The following is a 27,647-nucleotide window of genomic DNA, read 5'->3' on the forward strand; positions in this document are numbered from 1 at the left end:
GAAGTAAGGAGAGAAGCTGTCTCCTCATGCCTGGGGTTCAGACTAATAAAAAGAGACTAGAGAACTGAAACGGAAGAGGGAAAAAAGGAGGGGGGACAAAATAAAAAAAAAAAAAAAAAAACACACCACACTGCTTCAGCGACCTTTAGTGCACAGAAAAATCGCCAGGACATGAACGAATGACTCGTCCTACACAGCAAGGAGGACATTTCATCTCGGCACTGCCATCGTAATGGTAGGTACTTATTTTTTGCATTTAACAGTACAGGCTCACGTCTTCTTGCCAGACCTCTGAGGACAGTGCCTTTTTCCTTTGTAGTCAAATATTGCAAGCAGAGATCTTATCTAAATGTTAACTAAACATCCCATTGAATTGCAAGTTGTATATGAGTACTCTGTGGATTGCAGGAGGGGGGGGGGGTGATATATACGGGTACAACGAGGTCACATGACACGTCCAACTTTAAGGGATTGCACATCAGCAGATGCACTTAGTGCACAGCCAGACACTAATCTGGTCAGATGCCCTCAGCCAGGATTCTATTCGGCTCTGGTGCCAAGAAGGCAGCGTTAGCCCGAAAGTAAAGGGAGATCTCCACTGGACTCTAATGAAACGTCACATCCTTCGTTTTAAACAGGCGTCCTTGCCAGACCTTTAAGCAAAGTCCAGGACTAAAGAAAGGAGACCCGAAATAACCAGCAGCGTGGGAATTAAAGGTAAACTATAAGCAAGAACCATTGTATATTGCATTGCTTGGCTATTTTGTATTCATACTGCCTCCAATTTCAGGTAAATTGGTGTAAAGGAATGAAAAAAGTAATAGTTTTAAAAATAGCAAAAAAAAAAAAAAATGTACAGTGTCTGGATGAGATTCTAAATTGTGATGAATTGATATGAAATTTAATTCTAGGACCAAAGGAAAAGAAAATGCCATTCTTCGGTTGGATGAAATGGTCCAAAGCAGAGACTGACAAGTCCACGCAATACCCGGGCTCGGAGGTGGTGACCAAGACTTTATTAAGAGAATTACAATGGCACCTGGGAGAACGTGAGCGTCTGCTGCACGAGATAGAGAACGAGCAGAGGGGACAGAAAACGGGAGCGGATTATAACTGGCTGAGAAATGATTACAGCTTGAAGCCGAGCATCCCCGTGACGGAGCAGAAACAGCTGGAGGTGCTGTGCGCCCAGATCCAGCCGTGCCACACAGGCACCGTGCTGAGCAGGTAACCCTTCTCTTATAACAATATTAGGTGATTAATGTCATGCCTTGAGTCAAATGCAGTGCAAAAAGAAAAAAAAAAAAAACATTTATGATATAGATATATAGTACAGATTAAAAGTTTGGACACACCTCATTCAAAGAGTTTTCTTTATTTTCATGACTCAAAAGTGAAGATTCACTTTTGAAGGCATCAAAACTATGAATTAACACATGTGGAATGAAATACTGAACAAAAAAGTGTGAAACAACTGAAAATATGTCTTATATCTTATATTCTAGGCTCTTCAAAGTAGCCATCTTTTGCTTTTATTCCTGCTTTGCACACTCTTGGCATTCTCTTGATCAGCTTTGAGAGGTAGTCACCGGAAATGGTTTTCCATCAGTCTTGAAGGAGTTCCCAGAGATGCTTAGCACTTGTTGGCCCTTTTGCCTTCACTCTGTGGTCCAGCTTACCCCAAACCATCTCGATTGGGTTCAGGTCTGGTGACTGGAGGCTAAGTCATCTGGCGTAGCACCCAATCACTCCCCTTCTTAGTAAAATAGCCCTTACACAGCCTGGAGGTGTGTTTGGGGTCATTGTGCTGTTTAAAAAATAAATGATGGTCCAACTAAACACAAACTGGATGGAATAGCATGCCGCTGCAAGATGCTGTGGTATCCATGCTGGTTCAGAATGCCTTTAATTTTGAATAAATCCCCAACAGTGTCACCAGCAAAGCACCCCCACCCCATCACACCTCCTCCTCCATGCTTCACGGTGGGAACCAGGCATGTAGAGTCCATCCGTTCACCTTTTCTACAAATACACGGTGGTTGGATGCAAAGATCTCAAATTTGGACTCCTCAGACCAAAGCACAGATTTCCACTGGTCTAATGTCCATTCCTTGTGTTCTTTAGCCCAAACAAGTCTCTTCTGCTTGATGCCAGTCCTTAGCAGTGGTTTCCTAGCAGCTATTTTACCATGAAGGCCTGCTGCACAAAGTCTCCTCTTAACAGTTGTTCTAGCGATGTGTCTGCTGATAGAACTCTGTGTGGCATTCACCTGGTCTCTAATCTGAGCTGCTGTTAACCTGCGATTTCTGAGGCTGGTGACTGATAAACTTATCCTCTGCAGCAGAGGTGACTCTTGGTCTTCCTTTCCTGGGGCGGTCCTCATGCGAGCCAGTTTCTTTGTAGCGTTTGATGGTTTTTGCCACTGCACTTGGGGACACTTTCAATGTTTTCCCAATTTTTCAGACTGACTGACCTTCATTTCTTAAAGTAATGATGGCCACTCGTTTTTCTTTACTTAGCTGCTTTTTTTTCTTGCCATAATACAAATTCTAACAGTCTATTCAGTAGGACTACCAGCTGTGTATCCACCACGCTTCTGCACAATACAACCGATGGTCCCAACCCCATTTATAAGGCAAGAAAGTCCACTTATTAAACCTGACAGGGCACACCTGTGAAGTGAAAACCATTTCCGGTGACTACCTCTTGAAGCTCATCAAGAGAATGCCAAGAGTGTGCAAAGCAGTAATCAAAGCAAAAGGTGGCTACTTTGAAGAACCTAGAATAGAAGACATATTTTCAGATGTTTCACACTTTTTTGTGAAGTATTTCATTCCACATGTGTTAAGTCATAGTTTTGATGCCTTCAATGTGAGTCTAAAAATGGTAGAGTCATGAAAATAAAAAAAACTCTTTGAATGAGGTGTGTTCAAACTTTTGGACTGTACAATTTTTATAATATGTATGTGTATATATATAATATACACCCACACGATACATACACTAAGAATCTGCTCAGTCCTTCAATCCCTTTTCTCATGCCACCCTGCAACTTTATAGTCATCATAGTTTCAATGATATGTGCAAGATGTAGGCATGTTCAATGCTAAATTTGCAGGATTTAGGAGGGATCTGTCAGCAAACTTCACATTACAAACTGAATACATTGATTGATAAGGTTTGGTTTGTTTTTTTTAGTAAAGAAATTAACAGCCAATTGATACTGCCCAGAGCAAAAGCTGCATGAATCAGAACAGATCTGTTATCACTGCAGTCAATAGGAAGAGACCCGTCAGTCAAAGGGAGGGGGTGGGCAGAAGAGGCGGGCACCAGCCTCTTGGACTAGCCATATAGTTATCTTAATTTGATAATCCTTGCCCGGCTTTTAACAGTATGGTATCTGTAAAACGCCATGTCATGAGAAACACAGAAGGCTATTGCAATAACGAGCTGCTCTGTGATTCATGGGCCGAGGAGTATGAATCTGATCTCGAGCTGCCATTAATTCCCTTTTGCTGAGCTATGACTGCAGAACAGAAAGATGAGAGACTAAAGGGGGCTTTACACGCAGTGACATCGCTAGCGATGTCGCTAGCTTTCATACCCGCCCCCGCCGTTTGTGCGTCACAGGCAAAATCGCTGCCCGTGGCGGACAAAAATCGCTAGTACCCGTCACACATACTTACCTTCCTAGCGACGTCGCTGTGGGCGGCGAACAACCTTTTTTCTAAGGTGGCGGTTCGTGCGATGTCATACGGCAGGCGTCCAATAGAAGCATAGGGGCGGAGACCAGCCGCATGAAAGTCACACCAACCTCATTGCCAGAGGACGCATGTACGGTGTTCGTCGTTCCTAGGGTGTCACATGTAGCGATGTGTGCTACCTCAGGAACGACCAACAACCTGCGTCCAAAATCAGCAACGATATTTGGGAAATGGACGACGTGTCAATCAGCGATTTGGTGAGTATTTTGCATAGTTAGCGGTCACTCGTATGTGTCACACAATGATGTCGCTAACGAGGCCAGATGTGCGTCACAAATTCCATGACCTCCCCAACGACATCTAGTTAGCGATGTCGTTGCGTGTTAAGCGGCCTTTAGGCTGGTTTCACATCAGCAGTATTTTGCCGCAAATCCGGATCTGTCACAAATGCAGTACAGTTCAATACAGTTCACTGGCATCGTGGCAAGCTCCAGTCATATGCTGTGGTCACATGACCGCATGTGAGCGGAGCTTTCCGCGATGCCAGTGAACTGTATTAAACTGTACTGCATTTGTGGCAAAATACCGCTAATGTGAAGCCAGCCTTAACCCTTTAGTGACGGAGCTAATTTTCACCTTAATGACCAGACCAAATTTTGCAATTCTGACCAGTGTCACTTTATGAGGTTATAACTCTAGAACGCTTCAACGGATCCCGGTGAGTCTGAGACTGTTTTTTCGTCACATATTGGACTTCATGTTAGTACCAAATTTAGGACTATATTTTTTGCGTTTATTGAAGAAAAAAATTGAATATTGGCAAAAATTTTGAAAATTTAGCAATTTTCAACTTTTGAATTTTTATACCGTTAAACCAGAGATTTCTGTGACACAAAATAGTTAATAAATAACATTTCCCACTTGTCTACTTTACATCAGCACAATTTTGGAAACAAAATTTTTTTGTTAGGAAGTTAGAGGGGTTCAAAGTTTATCAGCGATTTCTCATTTTTACATCAAAATTTACAAAACCATTTTTTTAGGGACCACATCACATTTGAAGTGACTTCAATAGGCCTAGATGACAGAAAATACCCAAATGTGACACCATTCTAAAAACTGCACCCCCCAAAGTACTCAAAACCACATTCAAGAAGTTTATTAACCCTTCAGGTGCTTCACATGAACAAAAGCAATGTGGAATGAAAAAAAAGCAAAAATAAATTTTACCTAAAAATGTTGCTCTAACCCAAATTTATTCACTTTTAGAAGAAATAGCACAACAAAATGGACCCCAAAACTTGTTCCCCACTTTCTTATGAGTGCGCCGATACCCCACATGTGGTCAGAAACCTCTGTTTGGACAAATGGGAGGGCTCGGAACAGAAGGAGCAATATTTGAATTTTGGAAAGCAAATTTGGCTGAAATAGATTGCGGGCACCATGTTGCATTTACAGGTCCGCTAAGGTACCTAAACAGAAGAAACCCCTCACAAGTGACACCATTTTGGAAACTAGACCCCTCAAGGCTTCTATCTAGGGGTAAAGTGAGCATTTTAGATCCACAGGTACTTCACAGATTTTGTTAACGTTACGTTGTCATATTGAAAATTTTAATAATTTTCTCAAAAATGTTGCTTTAGCATCAATTTTCTCACTTTTTCAAGAGGTAATTCCAAAAATTTGACCTCAAGGTTTGTTAACCACTTTTTTTATGAGCGCGGTGATACCTCACATGTGGTCTGAAACCTTTGTTTGGACAAATGGGAGGGCTTGGAACGAAAGGAGCAATATTTGAATTTTGGAAAGGAAATTTGGCTGAAAAAGATTGCGGGCACCATGTCACATTTGGAGGACCCCTAAGGTACCTAAACAGCAGAAACCCCACACAAGTGACCCCATTTTGGAAACTAGGCCCCTCAAGGAATTTATCTAGATGTTTGGTGAGTACCCTGAACCCCCAGGTGCTTCACAGAATTTTATAACGTTGAGCCATGAAAAAAAAAAAATTAAATTTTACCACAAAATTGTTATTTCAACCAGGTAGCTTTTTTTTTTACAAGAGTAAAAGGAAAAAAATTCAGCATAACATTTATTGTGCAATTTCTCCTGAGTTTGGCGATACCTTATATGTGGTGGAAATCAACTGTTTGGGCGCATGGCAGGGCTCGGAAGGGAAGGAGTGCCATTTGACTGCAAAATTGGCTGGAATCAATAGCGGACGCCAGGTTGCATTTGGAGAGCCCCTGAGGTGTCTATACAGTGGAGGTCCCCCACAAGTGACTCCATTCTGGAAACAAGACACCTCAAGGCTTTTATCTAGGTGTATAGTGAGCAGTATGAATCCACGAATACTTCACAGAATTTGATAAGCTTAGGTTGCCATATTGAAAATTTTCATTTTTTTCACAAAAATGTTGCTTCAGCATCAAATTTCTCACTTTTTCAAGAGACAACAACAAACCGTGGACCCAACAGGTTGTTATCCAATGTCTTATGAGCACAGGGATACCCCACATGTGGCCAAAAACCTCTGTTTGGATAAATGGGAGGGCTTGGAATTGAAGGAGCACCATTTGAATTCTGGAAAAGTTGAAATAAATTGCGGGCACCATGTCACATTTGCAGGGCCCCTTGGGTACCTATACATTAGAAACCCCCCACAAGTGACTCCATTTTGGAAACTGGATTTTATTCAGGAGTATAATAAGCATTTTGAATCCACAGGTACTTCACAAAAATGTTGCTGTAGCAACCAATGTCTCACTTTTAGGCTATGTGGCCATGATCCAGCGACACGGCGTCTAGTACACAGTGTCAGCCTCCTGCAGAGATGTGAGTGTTGTCCACGGGAGAACGCAGCTGCCCATGCCCACGATTTGGGTTCAGGCCGCTGTGGAGCTCTATGCTACCTGCAGAGAACACTCCTCTCCGCAGCATAAATTGATCTGCTGAGGCTCGGGAAGCTGCGCCACAGGTCAGTTTGTGGCGGAGAAAAGAAGCACATTGGGCATGGGATTTCTAAAAATCCTTCCATTGTGCTTCTACTGCACAATGCAGCGTTATGGACACAGGGAAAACACTCTGCGCCCAAAACGCTGCAAATCCCGATTGTGGGCGCACAGCCTAAAATGCTACAATGGATGAATGGATAGATGTCAAACATATATAACGTCCCACCCCCTGCATATTCTAAGCTGGCGCCCTTTAGTGCCTTTCATGTGGCACTAAAGGGTGCCTAGCCTTGTATTTAGCCCCCCCAAAAAATAATAATTAAAATAAACGACGTGGGGTCCCCCCCATTTTTGATAGCCAGCTAGGATAAAGCAGACAGCTGTAGCCTGCAAACCACAGCTGACAGCTTCACCTTGGCTGGTGATCAATTTGGAGGGCTCCCCAGGCGTTTTTTTTAAAAAAAAAAAAAAAAACGTGGGGTCCCCCCCAAATTAGATCACCAGCCAAGGTGAAGCGGACAGCTGGGGTCTGGTATTCTCAGGGTGGGAAGAGCCATGGTTATTGGACTCTTCCCAGCCTAAAAATAGCAGGCCGCAGCCGCCCCAGAAGTGGCGCATCCATTAGATGCGCCAATCCTGGCGCTTCGCCCCAGCTCATCCCGCGCCCTAGTGCGGTGGCAGACGGGGTAATATATGGGGTTGATACCAGCTGTAATGTCACCTGGCATCAAGCCCTGGGGTTAGTGATGTCACAGCATCTAAACAGATACCCGACATCACTAACCCAGTCAAGTAATAGACACAAAAAAAAAACGACAAAAAAAAAAATTTGAAAAAAAAACTCCGAAACATTCCTCTTTCCCCAATTTATTGAAAATAAAGAAATTACGGTCGCTGTAATCCATTTTGGAGGTCCCTCGCCGACTCTGGATCTTCTAGAATATGGGGGGCACGTTCAGGGAACGTATCCCCCATTTTCTGGAAGAGCAAGCTCTCCATGAGCAGTGTGGGTGCAGTAATCTGAGAATACTGCACTCACACTGCCCCGGTCCAACTTAGGGCAGAGTGACCTGCAGTAACCTCATTCCAGAATATGAGGGGCACGCTCACAGAACGTACCCCCCATTTTCTGGAACAGCAGTCTCTCCATGTGAGGACCACACTCCTCACATGGAGAGACTGCTGATTCTGCACTCACTCTCCCCCGGTCCACAGTGGAGCAGCCTGTGCATCAGCGACGTCAGCGTCCCTGCAAGACTGACGTCGCTGATGCACAGGCTGCTCCACTGTGGACCGGGGGAGGAATCCAGCTGACAGCCGCTGTCTGCGCATGCGCCGCCAGCATTCAAGAAGGAGGCGGCGTGATCGCGGGACGGATCACCAGACAGGTAACGTATGACCGGGGGCTGGGGGGGGTGATGGGGGGGGGGGGTGACCTAGTGGGACCTGGGGGGACCTGGGGACATCTTTCTGCCGCATGTGACGTGTCACATGCGGCAGAAAGAGCAGAATGAATGCGGGGGAGGGGGGGTGGCTCTGGAGACCCGGAGGGGGCTCCGGTGACCAGAGGGCTCCGGTGGACCGGAGGAGGGGTCAGGGGGAGGACATTTCCCTCCGATCTGAAATGTTTGATCATTTCAGATCGGAGGGAAATGAATGCAGAGCCGGCGGGAGTTTTCAGCGCGCGTCGGCGCCATCTTGCACGCTCCGGAGGGGGGCTCTGAAGAACTGGAGGGGGCTCCAGGGACCAAAGAGCTCCGGTGTACCGGAGGAGAGGTCAGGAGGGGGACATTTCCCTCCGATCTGAAATGTTTGATCATTTCAGATCGGAGGGAAATGAATGCAGAGGCAGCGGGAGTTTTCAGCGCGCGTCGGCGCCATCTTGGATTTTCCGGAGGGGGGGGGGGTTGGATGGATTTCTCCGGTACCGGGGGCTTTGGGGGCACTAAGGGCTCACATTTATTTCTCATCTGACATGTTTGATCACGTCAGATGAGAAATAAATAAATTTTACCAGCCATTTATTTTTTTTTTATGTTGTCGCCGGTATACACCGTATACCGGCGATCGCATTAACGGGGTGCATAAAAAACACCCCGATTCATAATCTGGGGGGTCTCAGCTACCCCCGGTAGCTGAAACCCGAGATTTTTCGTCACTGGGGGGCGCTACAGGGTTTTTCCGGCCTGACGTCTCAGGACGTCGGAACAGAATAAGTACCCTGTTTTTCCGACGTCTTGAGACGTTAGGCCGTCGCTATGGGGTTAAAAAAAAAAAAAATAAATAAATAAATAAATAAAATAAATACAAAAACATCGCAGCCATGCTTTTTTTTTTAATGGAACAGAATAATACATGTAATTTAAGGCAGCTCCAGCGCCCGTCTGCAATGAGTGGTACACAGCCAGTACACTACTGGTCTGACTTTCAATAGGGCAATCTTAACCCAGCCGAAGATGAACAAGATACAAACTTCCCATCAGAAAAAGCTTACTGACGGATTCTCAGTTAACTCATTTTGCTTCCAGTAATGTGCAGTCTGTAAATGTTAAATTATGTGAAACTGTTAATGAAACCTAAAATAAAAACACAGAAAAAAGAAGTTTACTCCTAAAATACAAAATTTATTGAGGCTCAAAGTTAAAAAGGTAAGGAATAAAAATAAAAAACTCCCAATAACACTTAAGCGGGCTTTACACACTGCGATATCGGTCCAGATATTGATAGTGTGGGTACCTGCCCCCATCTGTTGCGCGACACGGGCAAATCGCTGCCCGTGCCGCACAACATCGCCCAGACCCGTCACACATACTTACCTGCCTGGCGACGTCGCTGTGACCGGCGAACCGCCTTTCTAAGGGGGCGGTCCGTGCGGCGTCACAGCGACGTCACTGAGCGGCCGCCCAATAGCAGCGGAGTGGCGGATGTGAGCGGGACTTAACATCCCGCCCACCTCCTTCCTTCCGCATAGCGGCCGGGAGGCAGGTAGGGAGAGCTTCCTCGTTCCTGTGGTGTCACATGGAGCGATGTGTGCTGCCGCAGGAACGAGGAACAACCTAGTTACTGCTGCAGTAACGATATTTGAGAATGGACCCCCATGTCACCGATGAGCGATTTTGCAACGATGCAAAAATCGCTCGTCGGTGTCACACGCAGCAACATCGCTAATGCGGCCAGGTGTGCGTCACCAATTCCGTGACCCCAACGAGTTCGCATTAGCGATGTCGTAGCTTGTAAAGCCCCCTTTAGGCTATGTGCACACGTTGCTTTTTTTTCAGCGCGGAAAAAAAAACGCACCCTCTGGCAGAGGGGAGAATTGTAAACAATGCTTTTTGAGAAAAATGCATCGAAAACGCATGCGTTTTTCATGCGTTTTTCAGGTGCGTTTTTTAAAGACTTGTCAGTGTTAATAAAGTTGGTTGAACACAGACCTTTGGAAAAAAAAACCTGTGAGGTCATTTCCTTCTCCACATTCTGTTTGGATAAATGGAAGGGCTTGGAATGGAAGGAGCACCATTTGAATTTTGGAAAAGTTGAAATAAACTTCGCGCACCATGTCACATTAGCAGGGCCCCTTGGGTACCTATATGTCAGAAAACCCCCACAAGTGACCCCATTTTGGAATCTGCACCCCTCAAGAATTTTATTCAGGGGTATATTAAGCATTTTGAATCCACAGCTACTTCCCCCAAAATGTTGCTGTAGCAACAATATTCTCACTTTTAGGCCCGTTTCACACGTCAGTGAAAAACACTTACGTTTTTCACTGGCGTGTAAAACACGCACATCTCCCTTCGTGTGCCGTGAATCACGTCACACATGGGTTGTCTAAGTGCAATCCGGGCTCCGTTCTCCGTGGCCCGTGATTGCACTTAGAAATCAACTCGCCTGTGCCCACTCCCGATGGTGCTGATCGCTCCCGCGGTGCAGCATCTGGCTGGTGCTGACCCCCGCAGCAGCTGCTTCCGGGTCGGCTGTGTCGCGCATCATGAATATTAGCGACAGTAATCAGCCGGCTCAGAAGCAGCAAGCTGCACGGGCTGCAGAGGACATCGCTGGACGCCGGGTGAGTAAAAATGATTTTTATTTTAAAAGCACGTTTTTTTTTTCCTGGCACGTGTCTCACGGATCACACCACTGCGTGGTCCGTGGAACATCAGTGATGCCAGAAAAAAATGGACATGTCTCCGTGCGGCAATCACGCACACGCGGGTACGCTGCACGGAGACACGTGCAGTGAAAAATCATTGACGTGTGAGCAGACCCATTCATTATAATGGGTCTGCGTATGTCAGTGATTCTGGTACGTTTAAAAAAAAACGCACAAACGTACCAGAATCACTGACGTGTGAAAGGGGCCTTAGGCTATGTGGCCATGATCCAGCGACACAGCGTCTAGTACACAGTGTCAGCCTTCCTGCAGCTGCCCATGCCCACGATTTGGGTTCAGGCTGCTGTGGAGCTCTATGCTACCTGCAGAGAACACTCTCGTCTCCGCAGCATAAATTGACATGCTCGGGAAGCCACGCCACCGGTCAGTTTATGCTGCGGAGAAAAGAAGCACAGTGGGCATGGGATCTCCAAAAATCCTTCCACTGTGCTTCTACTGCACAACGCAGCGCTATGGACACAGGGAAAACACTCAGCGCCCATAACGCTGCAAACCCTGATTGTGGGCACACAGCCTAAAAAGCGTCAATGGATGAAGGGATGTCAAATATATATAACGTCTCACCCCCGCCTGCATATTCTAAGCTGGCACCTTTAGTACCTTTCATGTGGCACTAAAGGGTGCCTAGCTTAGTATTTATCCAATAAAAAAAAAAAAATGAAAAAAATGGCGTGGGGTCCCCCCTATTTTTGATAGCCAGTCAGGGTAAAGCAGACAGCTGTAGCCTGCAAACCACAGCTGGCAGCTTCATCTTGGCTGGTGATCAATTTGGAGGGCTCCCCAGGCTTTTTTTTTTATTTATAAATAAAGAATTAAAAAAAAAAAAACAACGTGGGGTCCCCCCAAATTAGATCACCAGCCAAGGTGAAGCTGACAGCTGGGGTCTGGTATTCCCAGGGTGGGAAGAGCCATGGTTATTGGACTCTTCTCAGCCTAAAAATAGCAGGCCGCAGCCGCCCCAGAAGTGGCGCATCCATTAGATGCCCCAATCCTGGCGCTTCGCCCCAACTCATCCCGCGCCCTGGTGCGTTGGCAAACGGGGTAATAAATGGGGTTGATACCAGATGTGTAATGTCACCTGGCATCAAGCCAAGCAATTAGTGATGTCACAGCGTCTATCAGATACCAGACATAACTAATTGACAGGAAACAAAAGCAAAAAGAAAAAGACAAAAAATTTTATTAGAAAAAACACTCCACAAATCATTCCCTTGTTCTCCAATTTAATCAAAAAATTTGAAAAACATGGGTCCGCAGAAATCCATTTGGACGTCCCACGTCGCCTCTGGACCTTCTAGAATATGGGGGCACGTTCAGGGAACGTATCCCCCATTTTCTAGGAGGGCAGACCCTCCATCTCAGGAGAGTGGGTGCCAAAAATCTGCACCCACTCTCCCCAGGTCACAGCTGCAGAGTGCGAGCAGCCAGCACAGCTCTCTGAACACTGTGCTGGCTGTCAGCTGCTCTGCTCATGTGACCGGCCAGCGTGCACTGTGAAGGAGGAGGGGGCCGCGTGGGGGGGGGGGGGGGGGGGATCAGCGCTGCGACCGGACAGGTAAGGGGGAATACCGGGGGAATAGGGGGTGACCTGGCAGGGCCTGGGGGGCATTTTTCTGTCACATGTCTCAAGGCACATGCGACAGAAATCATAGGAGCAGGGCGGCCGGTGCGCTACTGTGCGCGTGGCCATGTTGGATTTTCGGGAGGGAGGGGGGAGGGGCGGGCACTTTGGCGACACCGGGGGCTTTCCAGGACTTTGCCAGGAAGTGAGGTCAACAGGAAACCTCTTGACCTCACTTCCAGGTAAATGCCTGCGATCTGTGTGCCGACAAAGCAGCTCACTGCGGTGTAGCTGCGTTCTGACCCCACATCATTGATTTAATGGGGGAGAGAACGCAGCCACAACGCACAAAAGAAATGACATGCTGCTTTTCTTTCCGCACCGATTTTTGGCATCCAAAACGCTGCGTTTAGAAAAGCAGCGTGTGCACTGATTTTTCGGCTTTCTCATACACTTTGCTGTGAAAGCTGAACGCATGCAATTTGCCACTGAAACGCTGCGGTTCTAAACGCAGCGTTTCCGCGGTAAAAAACGCAACGTGTGCACACAGCCTTAGTGTGGAGAGAACGGCCACTATCCAAAAGAGAAAGGGAGCATGATTTAAAAAAAAAAAAAAAAAAAAAACAAAAACAGTGGGTGATCTATCCGAATAAGGATACCACAACACTGATTAGCTTATGCTAATATCTTTATGACCAAATTAGACACAAATTGCCACTATCACACGATCACTCAAAAAACAAACATTCAACCCAGTTGATAATGCATAAGTCGGACATAGACAATGGTGTCACAAGTCAGACAGTCAGATCAGTCTGTAAGGCAGGGGTGGGGAACCTTTTTACTGCTGGGGGCCATTTGGAAATTTCTACCAACCTTCGGGAGGGCCGTATAAAATTATCAATGTGAAAATGACCCTGCTATATTTGGTCAAACAATTAATTAACTCACCCCTACTATGATGGCCGGAGCATCTTCTCTTTGGTGCGGCTGGGATGTTTGGTGATACTAATAATGTTGCTTCTCACAACTGCTTTTTCAGGTTTGTCTTGGTCTGGAGCGCAGTCAACTCTTTGTCATAATAATATTTGGTAAATCATATACATCACATAAAAGACGCTGTATATACATCTCAGGAGACGCTGGAGGCACATATAACACAGACTCTGGGACTGCTCTATATACATTACAGGAAGTCACTGAAGGCACATACATCACTGGAGGGGCTGGGGGCATATACATCACATTGAAAACGCTGGGACGTATAAACAACAGAAAGGAAACGCTGGGACTGCTGTATATACACATACACACACACTGGAGGCACATAACATCACATGAGGAGCTGGGGACATATATATGTTCCCAGCCCCTCCTGTGATGTACCGTATTTTTCGGACCGTAAGACGCACTTTTTTTCCCCCAAATGTTGGTGGAAAGTGCGTCTTATGGTCTGAATGTGGCTGCGGGGAATGTGGGTGCTGCGGGTCATCGGGGGCACGAGCAGGCTGTAGCAGCCTGCCGTGACCACTTGGACCCGCTTATTTAATATGCACTCCCATCCCCCGCGGGATGGGCGGGGGATAAACAGCCGGCCCGCATGATCACCCCTGGCAACTACGGCCTGGAGTGATCATGTGCGGCTGTATTCGCTGCTCCCGGCGCATCATCATCAGCGCGGGGAGCAGTGAATCGGTGTACAGTACTCACCGTATCCCTGCAGCATCGCTCATCCTTCAGTATGTGTCAGCGGCAGCGCCGCTGAGTGGAGCCGTCCCCGTTACCCTGCTGCATCGCGATCATCTCCTGTGTCTGTGCCGGCGGCTGGATAGAGACTAGCGGCGCGCACAGCGATGACGTCATCGCTGTGCGCACATGTCCACACGCAGACGCCGGCACAGACACAGGAGATGATCGCGATGCAGCAGGGCAACAGGGACGCCTCCACTCAGCGGCGCTGCCGCTGACAGACAGGAGGACGATCGATGCTGCAGGGAGTGAGGTAAGGTGAGGTGAGTATGAACGTTTATTTTTTTTTTTATGTGCCACAGGATGCGGCCATACACCAGGATGGGGGTATATTATGAGCAGGATGGGGGTATATGCCATGACTGGGTATATAGCAGGATGCGGCCATATGCCAGTATGTATCAGGATGCAGCCATATGGCAGGATGACGGTATATAGCAGCATGAGGGACATATACTGTATATACAAGGCAGGAGGATCATTACCAGGATGCGGCAACTTAGTAGAGAATTTGGGGACATTACCCCCATAACAGTGTCAGCAGCAGATTCATGCCCCATAACTGTCATGACCCTATTTTTTGCTAAAAATTTTAATTTTCCTCCTCTAAAACCAGGGTGCGTCTTATAGTCTGAAAAATACGGTAAATGCCCACAGCCCCTCCTGTGTTGTGTATGTCCTCAGTGTCTCCTGTGATGTATATGCCCCCAGCATCTCCAATGTGATGTACAAGTCACAGGAGACGCTGGCCTCAAACACCACAAGAGGGGCTGGGGGGCATACACAACAGGAGACGCTGGGGGGGAATACACAACACAAGAGGGGCTGGGGATACATACACACACACACACACACCTGGGGGCAAAGACATCATTGGGGGAACACAACACTGGGGGTGATACACAGCATTGGGAGGGCACACAGCACTGCCCCCCAGTAATATCAGGGCTCTGCACACAGCACCTGCAGAGCCCTGACATTACTGGGGAGACACAAACCTGAGGTGATACACACAGCACTGATTGTGTACCATCCCCCTCAGAGTTGTGTGCAACGAAGTACTGGATGGGGAGCAGAGTGCAGGCGAGCGCACACACAGCGCCGGAGACAGTGCAGGCCGGAGGGCAGAGGGGTGGGCACACACACAGCACGAGAGGACAGAGGGGCGGGCACATCACTCCAGAGGGCAGAGGGGCGGGCACACACCGCTGATCACGCCAACACTGGACAGCGGGAGAGCCCATTGGTTCGCTCAAACAGTGCATGTGGTCATTTAAAAGGGACGGCGGCCCCAGCACTGCAGGCCCCAGAAATCTGCCCGGGGGCTGCAAAAAATGTCAACCGGAGGTTCCCCACCCCTGTTGTAAGGTGTAGTCATCAATTACATAGAGTCAACTATCAAAATTTGATCATCCCCCAGAAGATTTGTGGGACAAAATAAGATCAAGAAAAAAAAATCCAACGCTGTTCACCTGTCAAAAGAAGTTCATCAGGTGTATACACACACACACGTATAGAAATATTCATAGATAAATGTATTCATTCTCTCAAAAAGAAATTATATAATATAATATGGGACCACCATAAAAAGATTGTCTGATGACAGTAGGCTAGGTGCTCCTGATGTATCAGCACCCAAAAGTTTTTCTTTATAGCATAGCTGCTGGATTAGGAAGCCTCTTTTCCAGGAAAATCCTTTAGCAACTCATCTCCAGTAAGCAAAGTTTAAAAAAAAAAAAAGTCAGATTCACTGTAGCAGCCAATTGGTGGTATTTTTATTTCCCACAAGGCTTGTAACATATAAATGTATTCAAAAGGAGGCTGACAGCACAGCTAACAATATGTGTACATCATAAGTCCTCACTATCTGCCGTGTATCAGATCAAGCAGCAGAAGAACACGCAGGTAACAGATGTCCTACATGTCCAGTAAGACTTTGCATAGACCGAGTTGCTGTAGCTCCAGTCTGTCCTCTGGCCCATATACCCCTGATGAACCTCTTTTGAGAGGTGAAACGCGTTGAATTTTTTTAAGTTATTTTGCCCCATCAATCTTTTGGGGATGCTCAAATTTTGATAGTGGACTATGTAATTGATGACTACACCTTACAGACTGATCTGACTTGTGACAAGATTGTCTATGTCCGACTTGTGCATTATCAACTGGGCTGAATGTTTTGTGGGTGATCGTCTGATAGTGGTAACTTGTCTAAGGGTACCTTCACACTTAGCGATGCAGCAGCGATCCGACCAGCGATCTGACCTGGTCAGGATCGCTGCATCGCTACATGGTCGCTGGTGAGCTGTCCAACAGGCAGATCTCACCAGCGACCAGTGAACAGCCCCCAGCCAGCAGCGACATGCAAGCGACGCTGCGCTTGCACGGAGCCGCCGTCTGGAAGCTGCGGAGACTGGTAACTAAGGTAAACATCGGGTATGGTTACCCGATGTTTACATCAGTTACCAGCGCACACCGCTTAGCTGTGTGTGCAGGGAGCAGGGAGCCGCGCACACTGAGCACTGGCTCCTTGCTCTCCTAGCTGCTGTACACATCGGGTTAATTAACCCGATGTGTACAGCAGCTACATGTGCAGCGAGCCGGAAGCACAGGCAGCGTGAGAGCTGCAGAGGCTGGTAACTAAGGTAAATATCGGGTAACCACCTTGGTTACCCGATGTTTATCTTGGTTACAAGCTTACCTCAGCTGTCAGACGCCGGCTCCTGCTCCCTGCTCGCTTCATTTGTCGCTCTCTCGCTGTCACACACAGCGATCTGTGTGTCACAGCGGGAGAGCGCCTTTGAAGAAAACGAACCAGGGCTGTGTGTAACGAGCAGCGATCTCGCAGCAGGGGCCAGATCGCTGCTCAGTGTCACACACAGCGAGATCGCTAATGAGGTCACTGCTGCGTCACAAAAAGCGTGACTCAGCAGCGATCTCGGCAGCGAGCTCGCTGTGTGTGAAGCACCCCTAACTGTCATAAAGATATTAGCATAAGGTAATCAGTGTTGTGGTATCCTTATTCGGATAGATCACCCACTGGTTCACTTTCAACCAGCTGGTTTTTTTTTTTTATCACACCCCCTTCCTTTTTTGGATAGTGGGCGTTCTCTCCACACTTAGGGTACCGTCACACTTTAGCGATGCTCCAGCGATCCCACCAGCGATCTGACCTGGTCAGGATCGCTGGTGCGTCGCTACATGGTCTGCTGGTGAGCTGTCAGCCAGATCTCACTAGCGACCAGCCCCCAGCGACGCGTGGAAGCGATGCTGCGCTTGGTAACTAAGGTAAATATCTGGTAACCAAGCGCTCGGTTACCCGATATTTACCTTTGTTAACAGCGCACACCACTTAGCGCTGGCTCCCTGCACTCCTAGCCAGAGTACACATTGGGTAAATAAGCAAACCGCTTTGCTTATTTACCCGATGTGTACTCCGGCTACGTGTGCAGGGAGCCAGCACTGGCAGCCTGAGAGCGGCGGACGCTAGTAACCAAGGTAAATATCAGGTAACCAAGCAAAGCACTTCACTTGGTTACCCGATATTTACCTTGGTTACAGCTTACCGCAGGCTGCCAGAAGCCGGCTCCCTGCACATTCAGATCTTTGCTCTCTCGCTGTCAAACACAGCGATGTGTGCTTCACAACGGGAGAGCAACGTCCAAAAATTGAAGCAGCACTGTGTGTAACGACCAGCAATTTCACAGCAGGGGCCAGATCGCTGCTCAGTGTCACACACAACGAGATCGCTAATGGAGGTCACTGGTGCGTCACAAAAAACGTGACTCAGCAGCGATCTCGCTATGTGAGAAGTACCCCTTAGTGTTATTGGGAGTTTTTTGTTTTTTTATTTTTTTCATTCCTTCCCTACCTTTTAACCTCAAATTTAGTATTTTAGGAGTAAATTTCTTTTTCTGTGATTTATGTTAAAAAACCTAATAGCAAAAATTATGCCAGCATCAATAAATTTAAAACCAGTTTATCAACTAAAGCCTGATTGGTGGGGATGCGGGGGGTGTTGACCTGGGCCAATCAGCTGTTATCAGTGTCAGTAGCAGGATTATGGAAATGCTCAGTCCCAAAGCTGCCCCATCTTCTGATAGCAGCTGTGGCCAGGTACTGCACATTTGACTCCCATTCACATCAATAAGAGACAGATGTGCAGTACCCAGCTGCGGCCACTATTTGAAGATGAGGCAGCTCCGGAACTGAGCATTTCTTGCCGCCTGCTACAGCTACTGGCACTGAGCAGCTGATAAGATGCCGGGTTTCGGACACCGGTCTATCAGACTTTGATGACCTCTCCTTAGGTGTCAAACATTTAAAGTAGTGAACAAACTCTTTAGTAAAGGTGTTCTCCCTTTGGATAACCCCTACTAGTTAGGGTACCTTCACACTTAGCGATGCAGCAGCGATCCGACCAGCGATCTGACCTGGTCAGGATCGCTGCTGCATCGCTACATGGTCGCTGGTGAGCTGTCAAACAGGCAGATCTCACCAGCGACCAGTGAACAGCCCCCAGCCAGCAGCGACGTGCAAGCGACGCTGCGCTTGCACGGAGCTGCCATCTGGAAGCTGCGGAGACTGGTAACTAAGGTAAACATCGGGTATGGTTACCCGATGTTTACATTAGTTACCAGCGCACAGCTGTGTGTGCAGGGAGCAGGGAGCCGCGCACACTGAGCGCTGGCTCCTTGCTCTCCTACCATAGCTACAGTACACATCGGGTTAATTAACCCGATGTGTAATGCAGCTACATGTTCAGAGAGCAGGGAGCCGCGCACACTGCTTAGCGCTGGCTCCTTGCTCTCCTAGCTGCTGTACACATCGGGTTAATTAACCCGATGTGTACAGCAGCTACATGTGCAGAGAGCCGGAGCCGGCAGCACAGGCAGCGTGAGAGCTGCAGAGGCTCGTAACTAAGGTAAATATCGGGTAACCACCTTGGTTACCCGATGTTTATCTTGGATACAGCTTACCTCAGCTGTCAGATGCCGGCTCCTGCTCGCTTCATTTGTCGCTCTCTCGCTGTCACACACAGCGATCTGTGTGTCACAGCGGGAGAGCGGCTTTGAAGAAAACGAACCAGGGCTGTGTGTAACGAGCAGCGATCTCGCAGCAGGGGCCAGATCGCTGCTCATTGTCACACACAGCGAGATCGCTAATGAGGTCACTGCTGCGTCACAAAAAGCGTGACTCAGCAGCGATCTCGGCAGCGAGCTCGCTGTGTGTGAAGCACCCCTTAGGTTAGTAATGGGGGAATCAATAGAAAGTGTCAATTCCCTTGCAGTGCCTCTACAGGAATAATAAGGCATTACACGCTTCCTTCTCTATACATTGCAATGGTGGGTCCTCCTAACCAACCTGTGGCTGCTTTTTATTCTAGCTGACATAAATGTTACGGAACAAGGAACCTGTCAGCAAAAACAAAAAAATCTGCAGCCATAGTATAATCAGCAGGCTTTAGGCTACGTTCCCGCAATGAGCTCTTTGTGAGTTTTTGATGTTGCAGAATTTCTGCACTTATTATGTAAATTAAGCTACTTGCACTTCTATTGAATTTTTTCATGGGTTTTTTTTTTGGTGTGTTGTGTTTTAAAATCAGCTTTGCTTTTTATTCTTCCTGGTATTTCACGTCAACAAAAATCTTATTGATATATGTAGGGGCAAATTACATACGTTTTTTGTTTCCGCAGCGAAAACTCAAATTGAAAAAAAAAAAAAAACAGCATGTGCATGTTTTTTTTCCTTTGTTTTTTAACTGCAGATTTCCCACATCTAATGTAAGTCTATGGGGAAAATCTGCACATAAAACTCCGTGTGCCCACAGGAGACATTGACATGCTGTGGATTTGAAAAACACACACACACACACACACACACACACACACTTGATTCAGGAAAAATACACAGAATCAACAACGCATCATGTGCACACAGCCTTAACGTTATGTGTCAGTTAGGCTATGTGCGCACTCTGCACCGCACCTAAAAAGGTACGCTTCAGAGCGCAGCTGAAAAGCTCCATTCTGAAGCGTATGGTGCCGGCAGAGAAAGTGCGCTCTGCATGCAGCCTCTCCCATAGACAGAGCAGGGCCTGCCAGCAAAGCGCACGGAAGAAGTGACATGTCACTTCTTAGAACGCGCACTTCGGGCAGCAGCCGAAGCGCTGCGCTCTAAGACGCCACGTGCGCACGGCCCCTGCACAATCTCCATAGATTATGCAGGGGACGCAGGACGCATGCAGTTACGCTGCGCTACAAAGCGCAGCGTAACTGCATGTAATTACGCAACGTGCGCACATAGGTTCCCTTTAAGGCTGTCAGATGCAATATGCACCCAGAACCACGAGCAGTCCTGGGTGCATATTGCTAATCCCTGTATCTAGTAGCATAGATAGAGATCTTTGGAAAAAAAAAGTATTTCTAAAGACCCTTTATGATTTGCTAATGAGCGAAGGGACTATTCGGAATGGCGTTATTGTCTGCTCTAAGGCTATGTGAGTTTTGCATGCCTTTACGCAGCGCTTTGCACTGCAGCATAAACGCATGCGTTCTGCTTCCCCAGCAAAGTCTATGTAAACTGTGCAAATTCCATGAGCACGTTGCGTTTTAGAACGCAGCGATTTGCATGCTGAAATTTGTGGCCGAATCGCTGCGTTCAAAAAAGCAACATGTCATTTCTATTGTGCATTTTGGATGCTTTTCCCACTCTGTATGGCAGAGCAAGCATCCAGAACGCATGAATTCTGCATCCATTCTGCACTCCAAATACATTTAAAAACACAGCTTTTCGGCTGAGTTTTGAAACGCACATGCAGTGACAAAACGCTGCAGAATATTTGTCACGGCAGAACGCAACGTTCTGGCGCACATGGCCTTATGCCGCCTTCTTAGTACGCACACAGGGGTGGGGTGTATTAACGTGCTATTCAGTGCCCAGCTTCATTAGCGGTGACGCGCATACCTGTGTCCATTGTCACCGCTTCAGATGCTGGATTTGGTTCACATGATCAGAGCCCAACACTTCCGGACATGCACACTATGAAGCTGGGTGTATGCGTCTCGGCTTCAGAGAGGTCTAGTGTGCATGATCGGAAATGCCTGGACTTATGCACACTGACCAAGCCCGACGTTCTGAAGCAGTGACAGACAGGTTTGCGCGTCACTGCTGGGGATGCAGCATTGAATAGCATGTTAATATGCCAGTGTGTGCGCTAACATGCTAAGAAGGTGGAATGAGCGCAGAACCCAACGCCCTTGCAACTAGTCCCTGCGCTCATTAGCATATCATAAAGGATCGTTAGAAATACTTTTTGTAAAGGTCTCTATGTGTGCTAGTATAGCCTGGGATATTATATCTGGGGCAGGTATTAGAAATATGCACCCAGAACTGCTAGTCGTTCTAGGTTAATATTGCACTTGACAGGTTCCCTTTTATTATCGAAGTGCAGCTACAGGGAAAGAATGAAGTTATATTCTCCCTGCAGCTGCCTACATGCAGTCACCAGGGTAGAGCCGTAGCAGAGTGCAGTCAGCATTCATTATACTATGAGGGCACTAATCACACCCAGAGCTCCTTGATTGACATTCTGCTCCCATTTGACTCCCAGTCACATCTGCTGAGCACGATGTTAGACAAGGAGTCGAGAAAGTTGTACCAATGACTGGAACAAAGCTTGTTTGGTTTTACTTATATTTTCATACACACACACACACACACACACACACGCTTGCATGGGCACAACTAGAGTGCTAGAATATAATAGAAGGCAATGAGGAACTCAAAACATTTTTCTGAACAATTCCCTAGAAAAATGTTTAGAGTACCGCATTGACTTTCATTAAACTTTGGTGCTTGAGTCACACCCATCCGAGCATCCAAGTGCTCATTAAGAGCACCAAGCATGGTAGTGCGCGCTCATCACTAATGGGGACCTTTAATAGGCCCCCAGCCTCCAAAGCAAGGTAATGATAGCTCACTGCAATCTCATGGGCGCAGGACTATAGCGTCAATAAAAATAAATAGTTAAATCAGTAGTGACTGGAGCAAGCTCGATTCATTGCAGTTAGTGGCAGCTACTAGGCTGCTCAATAAGGCCCCACTCACACTTGTGCTATTTTGACGCAAACGGAATCCGTCAGTAATGTAGTACAGTTCATTTACAGTGGAAGCGCGTTAATATGCCGAGTGTGTCATGCAGTACCCGCTTGTGTCCACATGGTGTCGCGCTTCCACTGTAAATAAATGAACTGTACTACATTACTGACGGATTCAGTTTGCGTCAAAATAGCGCAAGTGTGAGTGGGGCCTAACCTAACTATTAGATCCTATGTTAGGTAGGTTTACATCTTTGCCCAGCCCAGATTTTCAGTTCCTCTATAGATTACAGGCCATCACCATCTAGGAGACCACTTCCAAATGCAATTATGGAAGGTCATTTTAACACTAGAAGTCCCAGAGAGGGGTCATTTAACATTTCTACCTTTGGAACCTAGAGACGCATCAAATGACCTGAAGGATTTTAGCTAACATACTGTAATCACCGTCTTTTGTTCTGTAATTAAGGCAATTACTGTCGCACCACAGGAGGTTGTTGTTTTCCCATTGAGTTTAGCCATTTAGTTTCTAGTTAGTTCTATTCAGTTTGGACTAAAAGGTCCCGTCACACAACGAGATCGCTAGCGAGATCGCAGCTGAGTCACGGTTTCTGTGACGCAGTGGCGATCCAGTTAGCGATCTTGTTATGTGTGACACCTACCAGCGATCAGGCCCCTGCTGTGAGATCTCTAGTCATTGCAGAATGGTCCAGGTCATTTTCTTCGAAGGAGATGCCCTGCTGGGCAGGACCCATCGCTGTGTGACAGGGTCACAGTGACTGCTGAGATCGTTATACAGGTCGCTACTGCGACCTGTATCATTCCTGCATCGCTGGTAAGGTCTGACTGTGTGACATCTCACCAGCGACCTCCCAGCGATCTCTATCAGGTCGCATTGTTTTCGGGATCGCTGGTAAGTCGTTGTGTATGACTGGGCCTTAAGGGTCATTTGACCCTCTTTCGGGACTTCAGAGGGGGGTGCTCGAAATTTCTGGGATTTCTAGTGTTAATAGGTTTATACATAAAAAAAAAAATTGGGCAAGAAATAGTCCATCATAGCTATTTTGGTGCATGATGCAATATACTGTAATTTCTTCTACTTTTCATATGCAAAATTAAAGCAAAGAGAAACACGTTATATCTATAAGTTATTAACCACATATTTTGCTCTTAGATTTCGAGAAGTTTTGGCAGAGAATGATGTGCTACCTTGGGAAATTGTCTATATCTTCAAGCAAGTCCTAAAGGATTTCCTGAACTCCTTGGAAAGAGAAAACCAACAGGTGAAGCTGCTGGACATGTGGAATGCAAACTGCCCCGTCAACTTCACAATTGGAGGAGATTCGAGCCCACACAAGGAGGAGATACCGACCGTGTCCAGCTATGTGGATAGGAATACGCAAAGCTTGTTCCCAACATTCTCACACCGAATTTGGAACCTGCCATATTATTACCCGTCGGGTTAGAGCAAGGGGGGTTTACTGACCGATCGCTTCCATCACCAGAGACCTGTAACCTCCAGCCGCTACCGGTTGCAGACCACTGCGTGAAAATGATGCAGATTTTTATAAGGAATCCGCATGTACAGCTAAGACTTCTATGCAGATTTTATTACCAGAAAGCATATAAAAACAAATCCTATTTTTAGTGAGGTATTGTAGCTATTTTTACAGATAGACAGACTATATATACACATTATATGACCCTATAGAGAACTTCTATTTTGTACCCGTAAGTGATTTTTGGTCCCGTATTTCATGTATAAGTGCCGTTCCTCTATTTTTATATGCAAGTAGGTGCAGATAAAACTTGTTTTGTTGATTAAAAAGGTGAAAAATAATAAATTACTTTATAGCAATAGATGAGAGTTCTAGAAGAGAAAAAAAAAAAACAAACAAAAAAAAAAACAGTATTCATATAGTTCATTTATGTATGCAGAATACCCATGTCAGCTTGCCAAATTATTTAGAGGGCCGGTTACGTGCTAATAAAATGAGTAAAATCCTTATACCCCCTGATTCTGCCACTATTTCCCGTTTTGCACTTCATCGCTCTACTGCAGATATTCACATTTGATGCTTTTGGAGCGCAGTATGTGAAATCTCCACTTGTAACTGCCAACTGAGCATTTCTTTAGCATCTTCCCAATGGGTGTGTGTCTTTACCCCTCCAAATCACAGCTTCTAACACTGCTGGATCAGTTGCCGAGCTGTAACTGACCATATCTGGGAGGCAGGGGTGAAGGTTGGTCTGCAAGCAGAGACTTCACATACTGCGCTGCAAAAGCAACAACCGTGAATATCTCTGCAATGGAGCGACAAATCGCAAAACGGAAAAGACGTCAGAATCAGTGGAGCTCAGACTTTAATAAAATAAAAAAAATAAATAAGAGTTAAGCAAGTGGCACATCCTCTACAAATGTGCACGTGGTAGAATGTCATCAGCTGGACATCTACCATGACAAATTGTTGTGGATTTTGTTACAAAGTGAAATCTGCTTCATAGGTTAACACCAGTTTACCTCTGGAGTATATGGAGATTTCTTAAAATGTAATTACTGTAATACGCAGATGTTCAATAAAGAAATCCACTGTCCATATGCCATGTGTGCACATAATCAAATGGACTCAAAAAGGCAAAAAAGAAGAAGTTTGGTTCAGACAGCATGAATCAGCTGACAGGATCCCTTTAAGGCTTTGTGCGCACAGTGCGTTTTTTGGGCTCAAAACTGCATGACTTTGCTTCCCCGGAAAAGTCTGAGTTTTCATTTTATCTGTCCGCACACAACTTTTTTAGCTGCGTTTGAGCTGAAAAAAAAAAAAATAAATAAAATAAAATAATTTGGTCATGTCAATTCTTTTCTGCGTTTTCCACCCATGCAATGCATTGGGAAAACATAGCAAAACGCAGAGATTAAAAACTCAGAAACACATCGAAACACGGTAAAAAAACACAAGCGTTTTTACTAATGCGTTTTTGCCACTGGTGCGTTTTTAGCAGCCAAAACGCTGCATCTTTGTGGTCACAAAAAAAAAAAGGCAACGTGCGCATATAGCCTAAGCCAACACAGCTGCCATCGTTCAGTATACAGCACTTCCCCGTACAGACAAATACTAGGCCAATTTTGATTATCTTCAGGAAAGGTCATTAATATACAAGACCTGGACAACCCCTTTTAGAAATGAATCTGACTTGAGGATCAGGGTCTGCAAATAGCGGTCCATTTAATGCATATGGACATGGCATGTCCAAGTGAGGCCGCTGATATTTTTAATGTATCCTTATACTTCGCCCTCCTTTATGAGCTGCTGAGACAAGGTCTTAAAAATAGAGGCATAGGCGGATACACAACATCAGGCATCTATAGCCTGCTTTAAAAGGGGTCTTCTTAAGTTGTATCTTCAGGAGTACACCGCTCCTCTGCGGGAAGAGGAGCACTTACTCCTGAAGATTGACAGTTCAGATCAGCAGTATCTGCACCACCGGTCCGTACTGTGCTCCATCCCAGGCTGCTAGCAAAGGCAACCTTGCTAGGAGAGATTACAATTTAGGCCAAATTCATGCAGCGGAGCTTTAAATTACAAGATCTGCATGGAAATTCTGCAAATGTACAGCTCAATTTTGGGAACTGGAATAAAAATTAAAAAAAAAAAAATGCACCATGTATTTTTTCGATTCCGCGGACTATGTGGTACAGAATTGTCACATTTTTTGGAACAGATTTAAATTTATTGTAAGACATCACAAAACTAAATCTAAACTGAAAAACAGAATGAAATCTGCATAGAAATAAATGCACAATTAACCAGATTTTTACACCAGCTGCACAGCCAAGAAAGCCACAAAATGGAAAGGACTAATGAAATAATCAAGAACCTCAGGGACAAGGTGATGTGCTTAGACTTCTGCCGGTGTCAGCCGCATCAGACAATCCTATGCAGGTACAGCAGTACCGACATTTCTAGCACATGGTTATTGCTTACGAAAGCACAATAGGTTATGTATTATTTCGGAATTTTGTGTGGAACAAGCGTTTTATCATCATGTGATACAGACATGGCTACTGCCCAGGATAGAGATATTACTGCTACGACATTTTCTTTTCCCTAAAGGGGTCCTATGCAATCCTATTGATCAGCGGTAATAAAACTTTATCCTCAATTTACCACGTATGGTCGGGGAGGTCATCAGTGTCTTCATTATATTATGTAGTTAGTGATGAGCGTGCACAACCATGCTCAGGTGCTCAATACTCGTAACTAGTGATGAGCGGGCACAACCATGCTCAGGTGCTCAATACTCGTAACTAGTGATGAGCGGGCACTACCATGCTCAGGTGCTCAATACTCGTAACTAGTGATGAGTGAGCACTACCATGCTCGGGTGCTCAGTACTCGTAATTAGTGATGAGCGGGCACTACCATGCTCGGGTGCTCTGTACCCGTAACTAGTGATGAGCGGGCACCACCATGTTTGGGTCTCATAACAAGCAGTTGGATGCTCAGATGGGTACTCGAGTCATGCCAGAGTATAATGAAAGTCAATGTGAACTCCAGCATTTTTCCGGGAAATCTTCCAGAAAAATAGTAGAGTTCCTCATTGACTTCCTTTATATTAGGGGACTCGAGTCGTGTCCATCTGATCATCCAACTGGTCTTTATGCGTACCACAGCACCCTGGCACGGTAGTGCTCGCTCATCACTAGCAGTTGCCTGCTGTTCCGTAACAACAAATAGGAGCAGCAATCGTTGGGTTACGTTGACCCACTCTAGCCATGAAAGCTAGTGTGAACAGAGCCAACGCTGAAGGACTGCCGTAATACAGAGGCACAAACGACAATCACATCTACAACACTTCAAATCTAACAGGCAAGTAAAGGACGACAGCCAGTCAAGTGACAAATATCAAGTGACTGCCTGCAGGCTGTGTAGATATCACTGTCACAGGTGAGTGCAAAACCCCTTTAAGTCTCCATTTAGGATAGTTGAGATATGTGCCCACTTAGCAGATTTGTGTGCAGAATTTTCTGCACACAAATCTGCATGTTCTAACAGGATGATAAAAAAAAAAAAAAAAAATGTTTTTTTTATCCCATTTCTGCCCTTTTTTTTTTTTTTTTTAAGAGTCTTCCCATTGATTTTTTTTTTAGTTATGGCAATGGCAGTTACTGAGTGCCTCACACACCGTGCCTGATGCATGGTGTGTGAGGTGACGTGTCAGCGCTGGAGTGCAGCACTGAGATAATCCGCTGTAGTGATCGAGCACTGCAGTGCATTATATCTGCAGGAAAAAACAGAATTTATGTGCTGCAGATTTTTTCTGCACCAAAATGTGCAAGGAAAAAGCAGCAACATGTGCACAGCAAGTCTGGATTCTCAGACTTTGCTGGCATGCGTTTTTTCCTTATAGTAT

The 27,647-nt window shown here is 46.2% G+C and overlaps 2 protein-coding genes across 3 annotated transcripts in view; one reads left to right on the forward strand and one right to left on the reverse strand.

The window, feature by feature from the left end:
* RD3L (RD3 like) lies at positions 1-26,396 on the forward strand. The gene is made up of 4 exons (XM_075330095.1): positions 1-235; positions 639-717; positions 912-1,227; positions 23,410-26,396. The coding sequence occupies exons 3-4, from the start codon at positions 929-931 to the stop codon at positions 23,699-23,701; spliced, it is 591 nt and encodes a 196-aa protein (XP_075186210.1). The 5' UTR covers positions 1-235; positions 639-717; positions 912-928; the 3' UTR covers positions 23,702-26,396.
* The window catches only part of TDRD9 (tudor domain containing 9), a 502,525-nt gene that overhangs the window by 461,010 nt on the left and 13,868 nt on the right, over positions 1-27,647 (reverse strand). The window lies entirely within an intron of this gene.

The sequence above is a fragment of the Anomaloglossus baeobatrachus genome, chromosome 12 (genome assembly GCF_048569485.1).
Source record: "Anomaloglossus baeobatrachus isolate aAnoBae1 chromosome 12, aAnoBae1.hap1, whole genome shotgun sequence".
NCBI lineage: Eukaryota > Metazoa > Chordata > Amphibia > Anura > Aromobatidae > Anomaloglossus > Anomaloglossus baeobatrachus.

Excerpts from the sequence above, each read along its gene's own strand:
- RD3L (XM_075330095.1), top strand. The coding sequence starts at position 929 with ATGCCATTCTTCGGTTGGATGAAATGGTCCAAAGCAGAGACTGACAAG. Across the intron at positions 1,228-23,409 it reads ACAGGCACCGTGCTGAGCAG|ATTTCGAGAAGTTTTGGCAG; the intron begins GTAACCCTTCTC and ends TTTTGCTCTTAG.